The 16,160-nt window shown below is 50.9% G+C and overlaps 6 protein-coding genes across 6 annotated transcripts; 3 read left to right on the forward strand and 3 right to left on the reverse strand.

Annotated features, from left to right (window-relative positions):
- Positions 1-155: 155 nt before the first annotated feature.
- CC1G_05662 (hypothetical protein) lies at positions 156-1,356 on the reverse strand (the record flags this gene model as incomplete). The annotated part of the gene is made up of 9 exons (XM_001831539.2): positions 156-265; positions 319-395; positions 446-520; positions 571-869; positions 921-975; positions 1,027-1,065; positions 1,119-1,157; positions 1,208-1,245; positions 1,297-1,356. 9 exons carry the CDS (start codon positions 1,354-1,356, stop codon positions 156-158), a joined length of 792 nt encoding a protein of 263 aa, XP_001831591.2.
- Positions 1,357-1,673: 317 nt separating this feature from the next.
- On the forward strand, positions 1,674-3,227 carry CC1G_05663 (nucleotide-sugar transporter; the record flags this gene model as incomplete). Its single annotated transcript, XM_001831540.2, has 9 exons — positions 1,674-1,776; positions 1,830-2,010; positions 2,051-2,135; positions 2,187-2,243; positions 2,297-2,365; positions 2,419-2,595; positions 2,652-2,797; positions 2,846-2,962; positions 3,023-3,227. The coding sequence occupies 9 exons, from the start codon at positions 1,674-1,676 to the stop codon at positions 3,225-3,227; spliced, it is 1,140 nt and encodes a 379-aa protein (XP_001831592.2).
- A 512-nt stretch (positions 3,228-3,739) lies between these two features.
- CC1G_05664 (pyruvate carboxylase) lies at positions 3,740-8,813 on the forward strand (the record flags this gene model as incomplete). The annotated part of the gene is made up of 25 exons (XM_001831541.2): positions 3,740-3,856; positions 4,081-4,193; positions 4,250-4,374; positions 4,433-4,528; positions 4,586-5,023; positions 5,080-5,327; positions 5,381-5,491; positions 5,557-5,625; positions 5,683-5,799; positions 5,853-6,215; positions 6,272-6,354; positions 6,407-6,492; positions 6,546-6,550; positions 6,602-6,807; positions 6,860-6,996; positions 7,047-7,267; positions 7,321-7,360; positions 7,410-7,444; positions 7,501-7,845; positions 7,898-7,944; positions 8,001-8,160; positions 8,213-8,375; positions 8,437-8,453; positions 8,511-8,571; positions 8,630-8,813. The coding sequence occupies 25 exons, from the start codon at positions 3,740-3,742 to the stop codon at positions 8,674-8,676; spliced, it is 3,450 nt and encodes a 1,149-aa protein (XP_001831593.2). The 3' UTR covers positions 8,677-8,813.
- Positions 8,814-8,960: 147 nt separating this feature from the next.
- CC1G_05665 (hypothetical protein) lies at positions 8,961-10,231 on the reverse strand (the record flags this gene model as incomplete). Its single annotated transcript, XM_001831542.2, has 5 exons — positions 8,961-9,029; positions 9,091-9,236; positions 9,296-10,036; positions 10,097-10,150; positions 10,213-10,231. The coding sequence occupies 5 exons, from the start codon at positions 10,229-10,231 to the stop codon at positions 8,961-8,963; spliced, it is 1,029 nt and encodes a 342-aa protein (XP_001831594.2).
- A 510-nt stretch (positions 10,232-10,741) lies between these two features.
- On the forward strand, positions 10,742-11,767 carry CC1G_05666 (SMB). Its single transcript, XM_001831543.2, has 5 exons — positions 10,742-10,770; positions 10,843-11,145; positions 11,201-11,261; positions 11,310-11,457; positions 11,517-11,767. Exons 2-5 carry the CDS (start codon positions 10,870-10,872, stop codon positions 11,536-11,538), a joined length of 507 nt encoding a protein of 168 aa, XP_001831595.1. The 5' UTR covers positions 10,742-10,770; positions 10,843-10,869; the 3' UTR covers positions 11,539-11,767.
- A 1,672-nt stretch (positions 11,768-13,439) lies between these two features.
- On the reverse strand, positions 13,440-14,076 carry CC1G_14873 (hypothetical protein; the record flags this gene model as incomplete). Its single annotated transcript, XM_002910850.1, has 3 exons — positions 13,440-13,540; positions 13,785-13,831; positions 13,937-14,076. 3 exons carry the CDS (start codon positions 14,074-14,076, stop codon positions 13,440-13,442), a joined length of 288 nt encoding a protein of 95 aa, XP_002910896.1.
- Between the last annotated feature and the right edge of the window lie 2,084 nt (positions 14,077-16,160).

Raw genomic sequence — 16,160 nt, forward strand, 5'->3', positions numbered from 1 at the left:
GGCTGCGCAGGTGAGGAAAGGTGCAAGATATGATTTGGCCTTGTTGGTTGCCACCTTGAACCTCGGCAACCAAACATGTCCAAAATCGCCGCTCATCCATCAATTGCACAGCAATCATATTCATACTACTGTTACACAAATTCTACTACCTCTAGCTACCGTTGCTCCTCAGCAAGTGCGAGCGCTGCCTCCAGCTCGTCGTCCTCGTTCAGAATGGCCGATATCGGGGGCGCATTGCCATAGGTAAATCGTTGAAGCACGATTGCTTGCGCCAATTGATCAGCATCAGAACACGTTCCACGGAGATGATGTGCCTACCAAAGTCAATGGAGAGCTGAAAGATGGCACAGACTTTGAATTGAAGGGGAGAATGTTGCAGGAAGAAGTAGACGGTTCTGACAGACTGGGTAAGCTTTGGTCCTCCTACCTAGACGAACGTACGCACTTGAACAGATCACCTCCTGCCCAGCCCAAGAGCGTCGACATGCGGAACCCATACAGAGACTTTTGTCGGTAATTGCTGAAAGACGCGGTTTATTAACTTTGACCAACTCAACGACAATCACGTACCTAATCAACTGGGGGATGGGAAGGGTACTTTCCAAGCCCAAAGCAATATAACCAAGGGCACCCACAAAGATGGGGGAGCGTCCAAGGATGAGGTACAGGATAGCCTGAAGCAAACTAGATAACACCGTGAGCCCAGGGTAAGCCCAAAAGTGAAAGACCACCAACATGAATCCAGCGAGAAACTCGATGTATTGCGTATAAGTCGGCCATTGCCAGAAACCAAAAGGTCGACTGGAGCCAAGCAAAGCTTCATGGCTCAGTCGCGGTCGGTAAAGGATGCAGATGTAGAGCAAAGCAAGCTGTAGGCCGTTACCTCAATACCCCCGCCTCGCTGAATGATATTCACCTACTTGAGCGAGAATCATAAGGACGGATTGCATGAGCAACGCAAATTCAAAGCGTTCACTGAACAATCTTTCAGTAATCCGCCCGTCCAGCTAGCGACTATCCACGCACCCCAGCCAGAAGAAACATCTCGTTATGTTCGCCAGTAGCCTGAACGCGCATGGTCAGCGTTCGACTCTGACATGCAAGGTGAAACGACTGACAATATGGCGGTGACATCTCGAGAGAAACCAGTCGCGTCCCTGCACAGTTGTCAGTACAGGTTCCCCTTAAACCTATAGGGGTGACGCACTTCTTCCGGATAATGGATACGGCCTGATCAGCATAAACCTGCAACCGCAACTGTTGAGCGTTTCACGTTCCAGTTTTCGCAGAACTCACAAGAGGAGGCCCAACGGCCATACCTATGGATGCCAACGTCGAGACCCATCCTGGAGCCATAGAGTTACAAGTACACAGTATCAGCGTGAGGGAGAACTTGGTTCAGCGCCAAACGGTCATGACAGGCCTAAGATACGTGCGAAATATTTCCATTTGGAGATAACCCGTTCCCAAGAATTCAGCATCCCAAGCCCCTCGTTGTCTCGTCCACATCCTCTTCTCCTTCCAGATTCCGGATTTTCTCTTCACTTTTGAGCTTTCTGCTCATCCTTTCTTTATTCCCGGACATACTCTATCAAATCTAATCTTCCCCCCGGACCCATAGACTAGTCACCGTTCACCAATTTTGCCAGCAGCCAAGCCAACACTCGCCCTTCATGAGCTCTTCAGAGACCAAAGGTCGTAACGAGGAGGATGTAGCAGAAATTAAGAAAGCCATTGCGACTGGCGCAGTCAAAGACCCCTCTAATCTCTCTGCCAGTCAGTCCCAGCACCCAGGAATGCAGAAACCACGTTGCTGATTCCCACTTTAGTCCCCCCAATCGTATGTTACTGCCTCGCGTCAATATTAATGACCGTTGTGAACAAGGCGCGTTTATGGTCCATGAAGGAAGACGTCGACATGCTCATATCCACTATAGTTCGTCGTATCAGGAGCCAACTTTTCGATGAACTTCCTCCTGCTATGCATCCAATCATCCGTCTGTTGCGCCTGTGTGTTCGCGGTCAAGAAACTCGGCATTATCTCGTTCAGAGACTTTGATATGAAGGACGCAAAGATGTGGTTCCCAATCAGCTTCCTACTCGTCAGCGTAATCTACACCGGTTCGAAGAGTCTGGTACGTCCCAAGACAATCTCGCATCCCGCAACCGCTAAACTTGGCCCACAGCAATACCTCTCCATCCCAGTCTACACCATCTTCAAGAACTTGACCATCATCCTCATTGTAAGCTCTTCACCCGCTGTCAGCTCTATTCAAGGTCAATGACCGTATTTCAGGCTTATGGAGAAGTGCTATGGTTCGGTGGAAGAGTAACTGCCCTCACCTTTGTTTCCTTCATCTTCATGGTGCGTTCATGTCGGTATGTAATACCCGCCATCACTTACCATCCCTACAACAGGTAATCTCCTCGATCATCGCCGCCTGGTCAGATGTCCAAAGCGCGTTGGCAAGCTCTATCCCCGGAGCGAGCTCAGGTGTCAGCGTCGGTGCAATGCAATCCCTCTTCGGTGCCCTCCGCGGCCTGAACGTCGGCTACTTCTGGATGCTCGTCAACTGCCTGACGAGTGCTGCATATGTAAGTCCTGAAGCAGTTTCGAGATGGAGTCGGTGTTGAAGATCTTGAATCCATAGGTGTTGTCCATGCGCAAACGTATCAAGAGCACCGGATTCTCCGACTGGGACACCATGTTCTACAACAACCTCCTCAGTATCCCCGTTCTCGCCGTCTTTTCGTTGATCGCGGAGGACTGGGGCCGCGAAAACCTCAACCGCAACTTGTGAGTCGACGCCGCTCTTGGGGATTGATTGACCTAACTCCCTCGCAGCCCCGCAGAGACCCGTAACTTCCTCCTTTTCGCCATCGCTTTCTCCGGTGCCGCAGCTGTTGGCATCTCCTACACCACCGCATGGTGTGTCCGAGTGACGAGCAGCACCACCTACAGGTGAGTCTTTTTACACAACCCACCCAACCTTGGCCAGGGCTGACTGGCATTTGAATTCAGTATGGTCGGCGCGTTGAACAAACTCCCAGTGGCAGCATCCGGAATGCTGTTCTTCGGGGACCCAGTTACAGTCGGTTCCGTGTCTGCCGTTGGCGTTGGATTTTTTGCAGGAATAGTGTACGCAGTGGCGAAAAACAACCAGAAGAAGAACGAGCGAAGACAAGCCGCAGATGCGATTATCCCGATGGCTAGCCGGAAACCATAAAAAGCCGACTGCCCGAGATAGGTAGTGACGATGGCGCGGAACGGCGTCACCATGACCGGGGACCATAGAGACATGTTTTCCGAACCCATATAACAATGTTTCCCCAAGACAATCACATGGTGGCTTATTACAGGATTGTAGTCGTCCTCGACACGTCTAGCCTGAGTGTCGACACTACATCTGAGGTCATTTCATCTGCAGTTGAGACTGTAGTGGAACATGAAAGAAGCCATTGGCATGGAGCGGGGCCAAGAAAGAAGGTGGTATGCTATTGCTAAGCCACAGGGGGTCCATTATAGAACTCGACCGATGCGATTCGTTCATCGGTTTTGTAGTCGTTCTCATTGGGGTTCGCATCGGAGTTATCTGTTGAATTAATCGATCAAATATTTTTGGGAATCTTATCAGCTCCCGGGAATGATATCTAAACCAGCTTCGAGCTCGTCACCCCGTTTGATCCCATTCCACCACCACAGACCATGGCTACCCTGCACCCACCCAGGCTCTCAGCCATGTTCGCGGGCACGCCCAGCGTTCCCGGCACCCCAGTACACAGCATCCAGACGATGAGGAGGAAGGCTGCAGGCCACAGCGGTCCTCTCACAAAGATCCTCGTCGCGAATCGTGGTGTACGTCGTCTATCCGAGTTCCGAGTCACACCAGTCCTCACCGTTTATCTCCAATATCCCACAGGAAATCGCCATTCGCGTCTTCAGAACTGCCCATGAGCTCGCTATGCACACCGTCGCCATCTACTCCTACGAGGATCGTCTCTCAGCTCATCGTCAAAAGGCATGTCCTTTCCCCGACGTCCACCGACGAATTCGCCCCTAACCTCTCTAACATCCTCTAGTCCGATGAAGCCTACCAAGTCGGCAAAGGCCTCACCCCCGTCGGCGCCTACCTCGCTCAAGACGAAATCATCAAAATCGCCCTCGAACACGGCGTCGACATGATCCATCCCGGGTACGCGCTATCAATTCTTTACATCGATCCTCTTCGCCATTCTCACATCCTCGTAGTTATGGTTTCCTGTCCGAAAATGCCGAATTTGCTCGAAAGGTCGAGCAAGCTGGTATTGCCTTTGTCGGACCGGCTCCCGAAGTCATCGACGAGCTAGGAGACAAGACAAAGGCACGAACACTGGGTGGGTGCAAGTGTTGCATTTATCCGAAAACAGTTGATCTGATATGGTGACTCGATAGCCACGCGGGTCGGTGTCCCTGTCGTCCCTGGTACCCCAGGACCTGTCGCCTCTTACTCGGAGGGAGAGGCCTTCATCAAGGAATATGGTTTCCCAGGTTTGTACAAATCTATCTTCTCTGACGTCGTTTGAGCACCAGCTGACCTGGTCACAGTTATCATCAAGGCTGCCATGGGTGGCGGAGGTCGTGGTATGCGAGTCGTTCGTGAGCAATCAGATTTCAAGGCCGCTTTTGAGCGAGCCGTCAGTGAAGCCAAGGCGGCATTTGGCGATGGAACCGTCTTCATCGAACGTTTCTTGGAACGACCCCGCCACATCGAAGTCCAGATTCTCGCTGATGCTGTCGGAAACACTATCCACCTTTTCGAGCGTGACTGCTCCGTCCAGCGAAGACATCAAAAGGTTGTCGAAGTTGCCCCAGCGACCCACTTACCTGAGGAAGTTCGTCAAGCTATCTTGTCCGATGCTATCAAGCTTGCGAAGAGCGTTGGGTACCGCAATGCTGGTACTGCGGAGTTCTTGGTCGACCAAATGGGCCGACATTACTTCATTGAAATTAACCCTCGTATTCAAGTCGAGCACACTATCACTGGTAAGGATATCTTTATCTTATCTACGCGAGTTCGGATCAATGACGTCTATGTTTAGAGGAGATCACTGGCATCGACATTGTCGCTGCTCAAATCCAAATCGCTGCTGGTGCAACTCTTCCTCAGCTCGGTTTGACTCAAGACGCAATCACGAAGCGTGGCTTCGCAATTCAGTGCCGTGTCACCACTGAAGATGCCGCCGCTTCCTTCCAGCCGGACACTGGCAAGATCGAGGTCTATCGCAGTGCTGGTGGTAACGGTGTGCGATTGGACGCTAGCTCCGGTTTCGCTGGTGCTCAGATCACGGTACGAACCAAGCTATTGTGAACTCGGGACGCGAAGATCTAATCTATCAATAGCCTCATTATGACAGCTTGCTCGTCAAGGTCACTGTCAGCGGAACCACTTACGAAGTCGCTCGCCGCAAGATGTTGCGTGCTCTGGTCGAGTTCCGCATCCGTGGTGTCAAGGTAAGTCCGGAACTTCCTGTGATTTCGCGAAGGATGCTCATCATCTCTGTCCCGGGTTTTTCCAGACCAACATTCCCTTCCTGTTCCGACTCCTTACCCACGATACCTTCATCCAAGGAAAGACTTGGACCACTGTGGGTGACCAGCAAACTTGCCTCAATTGAACTTGAATTCTGACATCACTCTTCTAGTTCATCGACGATACCCCTGATCTCTTCAAGCTCGTCCAGAGCCAGAACCGTGCTCAGAAACTCCTTGCCTACCTTGGTGACCTCGCTGTGAACGGCAGCTCCATCAAGGGTCAAGTTGTACGTCGATCTCTGAATTCTTCGCTGATACGATTTGACCTGTCCGGATCTAGGGCGAGCCTGGTCTCAAGACGGAAGTCCAGATTCCTAAATTGGCAAACAGGGAAGATCCCAACGGTCCTCCTCTCGACACCTCCGTTCCTTGCACTGTCGGCTGGCGTAACATCATCGTCGAGCATGGTCCTGAAGCCTTCGCCAAGGCTGTCCGAGAGTACCCTGGTACCCTCATCATGGACACCACCTGGCGTGATGCCCACCAATCTCTTCTTGCCACCCGTCTCCGAACTGCTGAGATGGTCAACATCGCGAAGGAGACCAGCTGGGCCTTGGCCAACGCTTACAGTCTTGAGTGCTGGGGTGGTGCTACCTTTGATGTTGCTATGCGCTTCTTGTACGAAGATCCTTGGGAGCGTCTCGTGAGTTTTCCTTCTTTCATTGATTGAATGGCGATAGTTTTGACATTTTTGGCAAGCGCACTCTTCGTAAACTCGTTCCCAACATTCCTTTCCAAGCTCTTGTCCGTGGTGCCAACGGTGTTGGTTACACTAGCTACCCGTAAGAGTCGGCTTATGCGTGCATTTAGGTCTGTGTATTGACGAATGGCTAGTGACAACGCCATCTACGACTTCTCCAAGAAGGCCGTCGAGAACGGTCTCGATATCTTCCGTGTCTTCGATTCGCTCAACTACTTTGGTAAGTTCCTTTGATTCGCTCCTTGGACGCACTTTACTGAGGTCGATACACAGAGAACGTAAGCGGCATGAGATACTATATCGCTGATATCAGACTAACCTTTGCATAGATGAGGCTCGGTATTGATGCCGCCAAGAAGGCCGGTGGTGTCGTCGAGGCTGTCGTTTGCTACAGCGGTGACGTTGCCAGCCCCAAGGAGACCAAGTACACTCTCCAATACTACCTCGACTTCGTCGCTCAGCTCGTCAAGGAGGGCATCCACGTCTTGGGTATCAAGGATATGGCTGGTTTGTTGAAGCCTGAGGCTGCCAAGCTGTGCGTCCGCCTTTCCGTATCACAATCCGGTATGTTCTAACAATACCTCCAGTTTGATTGGCGCTATCCGAAAGGCCTACCCCGACCTCCCTATCCATGTCCACTCCCACGACACTGCTGGTATCGCTACTGCCAGTATGCTCGCTGCCGCAGCTGCTGGTGCTGATGTTATCGACGTTGCCATTGACAGTACGTGTACTATTTTTCTAAGGAGAACGTTGACCTGACTTGGGTTTCAGGCATGTCTGGTACGACTTCCCAGCCTTCTATGGGTGCTATTTGCATGGCTCTTGAGCAAACTTCCCTTGGCACTGGTATCCGCTATGACGACATCCAGGCTCTCAACAACTACTGGAGCCAGGTCCGCATGCTCTACAGCTGCTTCGACGCCAACGTCCGCGCTTCCGACTCTAGTGTTTTCGACCATGAGATGCCTGGAGGTCAATACACTAACCTCATGGTGAGGATATTGCATGGACTGTTTGAAAAACTCCATTCTGAATTGCATTGTAGTTCCAAGCCTCTCAACTCGGTCTCGGGGAGCAATGGAATGGTAAGCTTGTATAGTGTTTTGTCTTAAGGCCCTGCCTCACCCATCCTAGTCGTCAAGCAGAAGTACATCGAAGCCAATAAACTTGTAAGTTAACCCGTTCGAGTTTGCCTGCGCTTTTTCTGATCTCTGGTTTTCGTCAGTGCGGTAACATCATCAAGGTCACTCCCTCTTCAAAGGTCGTCGGAGACTTCGCCCAATGGATGACTTCCAACAACTTCACTGCTGAGGATGTCCTCGAGCGTGCTGATCAACTCGACTTCCCCTCATCCGTCGTTGAGTTCTTCCAGGGCTATCTCGGACAGCCCGTCGGTGGTTTCCCAGAGCCTCTCCGAACCAAGATCATCCGTGACAAGCCCAGGATCGACACTCGTCCAGGTGCCGTCATGGAGCCACTCGACTTCAAGAAGATCAAGCAGGAATTGCGAAGCCGATTTGGCAAGCACATTACCGACACTGATGTCACCTCTTATGTGATGTATCCCAAGGTACTGTCGGTTTATCCTCCCTCGTTTCGAATGGGATCTTAAACTTTTCTAGGTCTTCGAAGAGTACCAGAGCTTCCTCGAGAAGTACGGTGACTTGAGGTTGCTCCCTTTTCCTTGACGACTTCCGTTTCCCAGACTAATTGGCTTGCTCTTAGTGTCGTCCCCACGCGCTTCTTCCTCGCTAGACCCGATGTTGGAGAGGAGATGCATATCGAGATTGAAAAGGGCAAGACCCTTATTATCCGCCTCATGGCCATCGGCCCCATTGTTGAAGGTCGGGCACAGCGTGACGTTTGGTTCGAGGTGAACGGAGAGGTAAATTTTCTCCATTCTGCAATTTTTGAACTTTATTCACTGTATCTCCCAGGTTCGCGCTGTTTCAGTGGAGGATAAAAACTCCGCCGTTGAGACTATCTCACGAGAGAAGGCAACGTCTGACCCTGGCTCGGTTGGCGCGCCCATGTCGGGTGTTGTTGTCGAAGTGCGCGTGAAGGAGGGCCAGGAGATCAAGAAGGGTGACCCCGTTTGCGGTATGTTCTCATGTCAATTATACTTTTTTTCATCAGCTGACCGTCGGTCATCTCACCAAAGTCTTGAGCGCCATGAAGGTTTGTTTATTTTCAGTCCGCTCATCTAGGACAACACACTAAAATGTCTCTTCACAGATGGAGTCCGCTGTGACGGCGCCTGTTTCTGGCCATGTCAAGCGTATTCTGGTCCAGGAGGGTGCGTATATTTTCTCTGGAGTTTTGCCACCGCCCATTCAAACTTCTTATTTCGGCAGGCGATTCTATCAACCAGGGCGACTTGGTGGTGGAAATTGTGCATTAAAGTTATTCAGTGTAATAGAAGCTAAAGGGGAACCGTGCAAGGACGCTACTTTTCATCGTCGTTTCAAGGGATGTATCAATTCAAGTGTAAAGTGTTTCCGTTTATTACTATCTCAAAATAAATTCTCTATTGCCTCGAGCCATTCACACTAAGTTGAATCCATGGTGCTCTTATGGGTAGTCACTTATGCTTCTCGAAGAGGGGTAAATTATGCTGCATTGCAGTGTTGTATTTTCCACATGGTTAACGAGACTCGTGAGTCATGGTTATCGACACGATGACATTTAGAGACCGAGGGATGCGACCACGTTAAGACGCTTTTGGCACTCTTCGTGAATCTCCGTCACCACTTCCTATATTCAGAAACGAAAACGTCAGTAAAGCAGGGCGGGGAAATGTGCCCGCCGCTCTCACCTTTGCTGGTTGGATCTTGTTCATCAGGCCGACTGAAGCACCAGCCCACACTACGATTCGGGAAATATCACCCTTTTCTTGGGCCTCCTGATATTTCTTTCTCAGGATTTGGACATCTTCCCCGCGATTGTAGTCTTCCACCGTTGCTAAAGGGTTTCTCAAGTGAATCAATGACGCAAGAAATGACATATTGAAAGAACGCTACCATTGTGCAGGCCTCTTCCGTCGATTCCTTTGGGCCATCCCAAGGTCTCGCGTGCCTCATCGAACGCCATTGTTCGGACAGATTGGGTAGAATCGGCGGAAAGGAGGGCATTGCGCTGGGAATCCGTGTACAGACTTTCGGGGCAAAGGAGGAAACGAGTACCGATGACAATTCCGGAAGCTCCCAATGCCAACAGTGCTGCCAAATGAGCACCTGTCACCAGTCCTCCCGCAGCCAGAACAGGCGGACCATCGGGTGGCACGACAGACAGAACTGACGGTACTAGTGCCAATAGAGAAAGACCATTAGCGGAGCCGTGTCCACCTGCTTCGGTTCCTAAGATTCCAATGTCAGTCAAGAAGATCAGGGGGTCGATCATGAAAAATGGAAAGGACAAACCTTGAGCGACGATAATGTCGGCTTTGAGCACATTTACTGCCATCTCTGCTTCCTTGGCAGAAGTTATTTGCACGAAGAACAGGACTTTATGGCCGCACTTGGACTCATTGAGCTTCCGGATGTAGTCCACCCAGTAGTCTAGCCTATCCCCAAAGGACAGCCAAATGGCTTGGACGCCGTACTCGAGCGCTACAGAGATCTGTTCTTTGGCGAGCTCCTCGTTCTTGTCGAGGAGCCAACCTAGGAATCCGACCCCAACGGGCAGAATCCCTTTTTCATTGGGCTGGATGAGATTACGAGCGATCTCGAACTCTGCACGCAGTTTATCGGCTGAGCCATACCCTATAAAAGGAAGAATACGGGGTTGAGAAAGACCAGAAAAACATTCCAGTTCACGCGTACCTGCGGCGAGAAACCCGAAGCCTCCGGCCAAAGTCACCTGAGCAGCGAGAGCACCTGCGGATCGAAAAACGCGTCAGGCTCTCCACGCAGAGGGTACGGGACTTGGTTAGACTGACCGCCGCTTGCTCCAGCCATTGCGGCGGAGACGACAGGGGTCTTAACGCCTTCATTGCTAGATTAGCTATACCAAAGCAGCTTCAATCATGTTGAAGACCACCATACCCGTCAGGTCAGTAAACCTGGTGTGGATTTGTTGAGAGACCATTGTTTCAAGGGTGGTAGCAGTGCTGTCAGTTTAGAGCGCCTCAGTCCAGTTTAAAAACGAGAGCAAGTTCCGCATCCAGCCGACAGATGAATAGGAACCAGAGCATGTGAACACTGCTGCTGACTAGACGAGACCGTCATGAGTCAGAAACTGGCCCTCGAATTAGAAATTACAGAACAACGCTAGTCTTCTGAAGATATGGTCGCTAGAAGCCTTGTAGCCAATGGAAATCTGTGGATTCGTCGTAGAGGCACAACTTGGAGGCGTAAAGTCAAGTCGAGTTGGGCTGTTGTGGCTGTAACGTTCAACGGGCGTTCAGAGTCGGAGTTTGCCTTTGTTTGTCGGGCTTGAAGATTCCCTTCTTCCTCGACGACGTTCACGTTCACCAAAGCCCTATCTGCCCATCATGGTGAGTTTCGACTGCATTCAAGCTATTTCAGCGTGGATAATAATTCTAATTCATCTTTTTCGGGTTCGATAGCCTCCCCCAAAGTCCAAGGGCGGCAAAATGCTCAGTTTGATCAACTGGCGATTGAAAGTTACGATTCAAGATGGACGCGCTTTAACGGGACAAATGCTGGCATTTGACCGGCATATGAACCTGGTATTGGCAGATTGTGAAGAGTTCCGACGAGTGAGGCCCAAGAAAAAAGCTGGAGAGGAGGTTGCACCCGAGCAGGAGCTGAAACGCACGTTGGGACTGGTTATTCTTCGTGGAGAAGCTGTCGTTAGCATAAGCGTTGAAGGACCGCCGCCTGTTCAGGACGACGACTCCAAGACTACGGTGCGTGGCTTGTATATCTTATCCGACGCGAACTCCAAACTAATTTCGCTTATAGCTCCCTCTTGGCCCTGGACGCGGTATGCCTGCAGGACGCGGTATGGGAATGGTGCCTCCAAGTAAGTCTTCGTTTCAATCGGTATGAATGCTGACACTCATTTCTGCAGTTGGAGCTCCCGGTGTCGCTCGTCCTCCCGGCATGTTTGCACCTCCCGGTATGCCTGGCCCTCCCCCCGGTTTCCGACCTCCTGGTTTCCCTCCTGGTCCTCCATTCGGCGGTCCTCCTCCCCCAGGATTCGCTGGTCCTCCCCCTGGGTAAGCTGTCTGCGCTCTCTCTCCACTCACCTTGAGCTAAACGCCGCTGCTATGGTCAGCTTCCAACCGCCGCCACAGTAATGGGTACGCGTCATCCACTGACCTGCTTGACAAGACCGCAAGTAACCTAGAGAAAGACCTATTGGATCACCGCCCAACCAAATCACCAGATCCGACGCGCCAAACTCTCTTGCGCGCCTTGTCCCCACCTACACTCTCAGCAAGAGATCATAGACAGTTCGTCATCACGATTGTAACCTGTAATTCTAGGTCTGCTTCCGCAATCAGAACAGAGGTTTGTACCATCAGATGTGCCCATCCGCGACAGGAACACAACCTCCCTGCTTGGCCAGAAGTTGCAGCCAAGTTCGAACTGGCTAGAAGAACTCTTGTTTTCGTCGGCGAATGAAAACAAGAAGCCAGCTGATCATTCTTTTGCAGGGTCTAGGACCACCCGTGATTCCCCAGGACAGGAAGATCCGAGTTCAATGGACTCGAACGGTAGGTGCACTCCAGACAGGGAAGCCCACTTCTTCTCCCTCCTTCCATGGAATTTCTACACATAACGCCTCGCGAGACGCAACCTTCTCGAGACCTGGGAATTCCCACACGAAGTGTCTGTAAGTCAGAATGCCAAACACTCGATGTCGTTTGGATGTCGTGGCGCCGCGAAGTTTGAATGGCATGTTCACGGGTGTGGCGGGCCCAGAGAGGTGGAGAGTAGGTTAGCTATGGTGGGCGCCATGGCCAGATACCAGAAGTCGCTCAATTGCTTCGCTATAGGCTATGTGTTGATTCGAACGCGATCCATGCCGAAGGTCCCATCAGTCGTGAGTAGTGTATTGCTGCGCGACTACATCTCATTCAGTAGAACTCCCTGAATTTCGGGAGATACCTGAATGGGTTAACTTTCGAGCCCATATGGACATGACGGTCGACAGTCCAAGTCTGTCGTAGAATGTCAAGATCCTTGCCATGGCGGATCCTAATACTCCACGAAAGACAAGAAAGGATACCCGCTGAGCACGGTATGCGGTATTTTACAAAGGTGAGTACGTTATACAACATTGGTCATGTTTGATAGCCATATCGTAGTAGCCCCACATGCCCCTCCAGGACGCAACCTTAATTGTCGTCCTCGTACCTGGGCAGGGTCGGTGGTTTCACTGCGGAAGGAAATTACAAAGGGAGCAAAGGCGCGATGATGTCGCTCTAGGTCGATGTAGGCGAATTGTTGGCGCTCAAACAGCGTCGGACGCCGATTACACCGTGTGCAAAGGGGACGAGAGCCCGCCCAAGCCGTGGCCAGAGAATATCAGCGCTCTCGATTGAATGGAATTCCCAGAAATATCTGAGGCGTTTGACTTGATTACCGACCACCGAGCTGGCCAGCGCAGCTACGGTTTCACCGTGCGCCTCTCTCGACGGTCTCCATCGAAATGGAGGTGAATTTCTATGCTGCGAAACGTGGGCAACTTGGACACTGGATTTATGGGGATGGTTGTAATGGCAAATGGTAATTATCTTCGAGATGAAACTTGAAAGTCTATTGGTTGACCCGAATATATTAGATTTCACTTCGATTAGTGCTGTCTCTTTGGTGCAGGGAACCGGAGTTTGAAAGACATTCTCAGTGTTTGCTGTCTACTTAGCGGGTCCGAAATTCAAGGGCGAATTCATCGAAATGTCTGCATTATAACGAGAATACAAATGCACCGACGAGAGATTGGGTCGCAACAATCTATTGTATACATGTTATCGTATCGCATACAAGCATATCAATGATACATTATGGCCCACACAACCAGAAGAAAGCCGAATTGGCGAGCGTTTGAAGGATGGGAAGTGATGCAAATTCTGGTTCCAAGGCCGGCCAGCTGACTGCTGTTCTCTGAAGAAGCAACCTTTCGGTAACTACATGACTTTAATGCAACCCTTTGACTGTTCTTCCTCTGAAAGTTCTGGCATTTCTGAGAGGTTTCTCAAGTCTTCCCTTCCTCCCTGCACTGCGCTGTTACGGCGGAGACATCATTTTCTGGTTCCCTAATGCGGTAACCCCGATCTTGATATATTCGGCGGTTCCCTAATGGAGATCTCGGTCAGCAAATGCTTTGCCGGCCGCCTAACAAAGGAGCGTTTCTCCTGTCACGAGGTCGGGTTTTCCCATGCGTCTAACGCGATTTAGCTGACTCCACCTATTAACCCTTTTGGAAGGTTGTTTCCGAATTGAAACACGTTTTCCTTCCAGCGTACCTGGAAGCTAAGCGAAGTCGGGCGCTTAAGACTGTGATAGAGATATGCAATGCCCATAAAACGGCTGAACTAACACCAAAATACGAAGGAATGGTCAAATTTATCGACCTTTTCGCTGACGCTGCCAGAAAGTGCTCGTTGTCAACACCTACAGCGTTACTACTCGGTTAGAAAAAGTTTGTTGGAGACTTGGGCCATGTTTCGGAGCAAACAAGCGCTGATGTACCTGGCACCGAGCATGGCATGCAGTTCATCAACCATCCTCTGCGTGGCTTCGGCAGCGTCCGTAAGTTTATGAGCTCGAGGCTGACTCGTGTGTTCGCAAGGCCCCGCAGCCTTCAAGCAAATCTCCGAACTTCCTGACATTATGCACGATGATTGCTTTTTGCATACGCTGCACACTCTATCCGTGCCCTGTCTAGGCACCCTTCGGCACACGACGCTACCGACTCAAACATGAAGAATCGTTGGCAACCGCAGTGAAACCAGTGTTCAAGTATTTATAAACGCACCCTCAATCAGCAGGCAAATGCCGTTTACGATAGTTCATGTACGACTGATCTTGACACCAACCGCGGGACGCCCAATGCCATGCAGCTGCAGCTCTGGGACTCGTGTTAGATGACCAATACGACAGGAGGCCCTTGTTAAGCTTTGGAACCTCAACATTTCCCGCGTTGATAATACCGATTGTGAAGAGTGGAGTTGGGAAGAGAATGGAACTCGAAATCGAGGCAGCCTCGGTGCTACCGATAGACTACCGAGAAAAGGGCCAGTATGACGTCGCTGCTCGTGGTAGCGAGTAGCGTCGTGGGCCTCGCAACGGCTCCTCGAGGGAACCTTTCTCAGGTCAGGGTGTATGTCGGTTGATGCAGGAGATGTGTGGAAACTGATGTCTGCCATGCCGTTGGTTGATTCCTCGAAAAGTGATAATTGCTTGATCGATACCTGGAGCTCTCCCACTATGTACATACCGGGAAGCCACTTACAGCCACTTCTAGTGTTCCACGATAGGATTGGAACGCCAGTACGTGATGTATCCCTTTCGACAGATAGCCAGACAAGTATCTGTCTTGAATTTCTTTCGTACTGCGTTATCACCTAACCCCGGCGATCCTTTTGATGGCGATGCCGTCTCGTAAGAACACAGCGCTCGTCTAATTAACCAAGTCTAGCACGCAATGCTACTTGAGGGAGAGGAATAATAACCTCCAGTGACACCTGAGCGTTAACGATTGGACGTACGTACGAGTGCAGTGCGTTGCGGCGTTTCTCAGATGGGACCCTAGGTAATACTTACCTATGAAAACCGCAGGGCGCTCTTTCGGAACAACCATGTCTCGAGCGAAGCCTAGAGCTCGAAGCAAATTTAAAGAATCCACAACAAGCTAACTAGCGTAGAGTTGGGTTTGAAGAATACCCCCGAGTACTACCCACTCGTTTGTACGAATTCACTTAGAAATCAGAACCAACAGTAGTTAGTTGGCGTTCGCGGGAGGATCGGGCAGGCCACCTGAGTACTCCTATCATTTGGCCCACATCCTTCTTAGTACTGAGTCCCGTCTAGCCTTGAGCTTCTTCCCTATGCAGAACACTAAGATGAATACAGATTTCGAACAGGGCGTACAAACTTCGATGGTTGCATCCGCTGGGACATCCGCCAGATTTCTGGTGCGGGTAACTGACCATGACCGAGGTGGTCCCTGGCATTGTTTGTCCCCGTTGAAACAACTTCATCAGTTTGGATATTGTCGCCAGGACTCTGGAAGAGGTGGGAAGCCGTCGATTTTCCGAGAGGAAGGGTCAGTGTGTTAGGTGCTGAGAACGTGCAAGTACGGTGGTAATTGATTCAAAGTGCGACGGAATCTGCAATTACTGCGAACACCGACGACAGTTGGACATTGAGAATGCTTGGGGGACTCGTCAGCGGCGAGCGCCTATGTCTGCTTGACCTTTTCCAACTGCCGGGTTGGTGAAGTCCCGGATAACGCACACTATTGTTTCTCCCGACAGTTCAGATCTCTGTGCTCTGCCGAATTGATGCTGTACATCTCAAGTCAGCACCACCTCTGTACTGAATAACATATACATGTTTTACCACCGGCGAATCTCACGCCATAGTAGAGCAACAGCTCGCCTTAACTTAATCTAAGCTTCGCTGGATGCCAGGGTGATATGTCGAATATCCAATACCCTTCGAAGAGCGCCCAAGGACCAACGCGCCCAGTCAGGACAGATAGGAAGCAGGCACCGAACGTGACTTGTCCTCTTCGAGAGAGAACCACCACTATTTGTCTATGTACTCTTCCACAGAACAATGATTCATTCAAATCACTTCTAACGTGCTCTCGCCCACCGCCCAGACCTTGAACACCTTCTAATGAAACCGATAACGAAGACTTGTGACGGGATAACGAATGTCAACACTTGAAGCATAACTGATGCTCTCG

This window comes from Coprinopsis cinerea (assembly GCF_000182895.1).
Source record: "Coprinopsis cinerea okayama7#130 chromosome 7 map unlocalized cont3.7, whole genome shotgun sequence".
NCBI classification, from domain to species: Eukaryota; Fungi; Basidiomycota; class Agaricomycetes; order Agaricales; family Psathyrellaceae; genus Coprinopsis; species Coprinopsis cinerea.

What these genes read in the sequence shown, in the direction of transcription:
- CC1G_05666 (XM_001831543.2), top strand. Translation starts at nt 10,870, where the DNA reads ATGCTCAGTTTGATCAACTGGCGATTGAAAGTTACGATTCAAGATGGA. An exon ending in ACGACGACTCCAAGACTACG is followed by an intron (nt 11,146 to 11,200) that starts GTGCGTGGCTTG and finishes TTTCGCTTATAG; the next exon opens with CTCCCTCTTGGCCCTGGACG. An exon ending in TATGGGAATGGTGCCTCCAA is followed by an intron (nt 11,262 to 11,309) that starts GTAAGTCTTCGT and finishes TCATTTCTGCAG; the next exon opens with TTGGAGCTCCCGGTGTCGCT.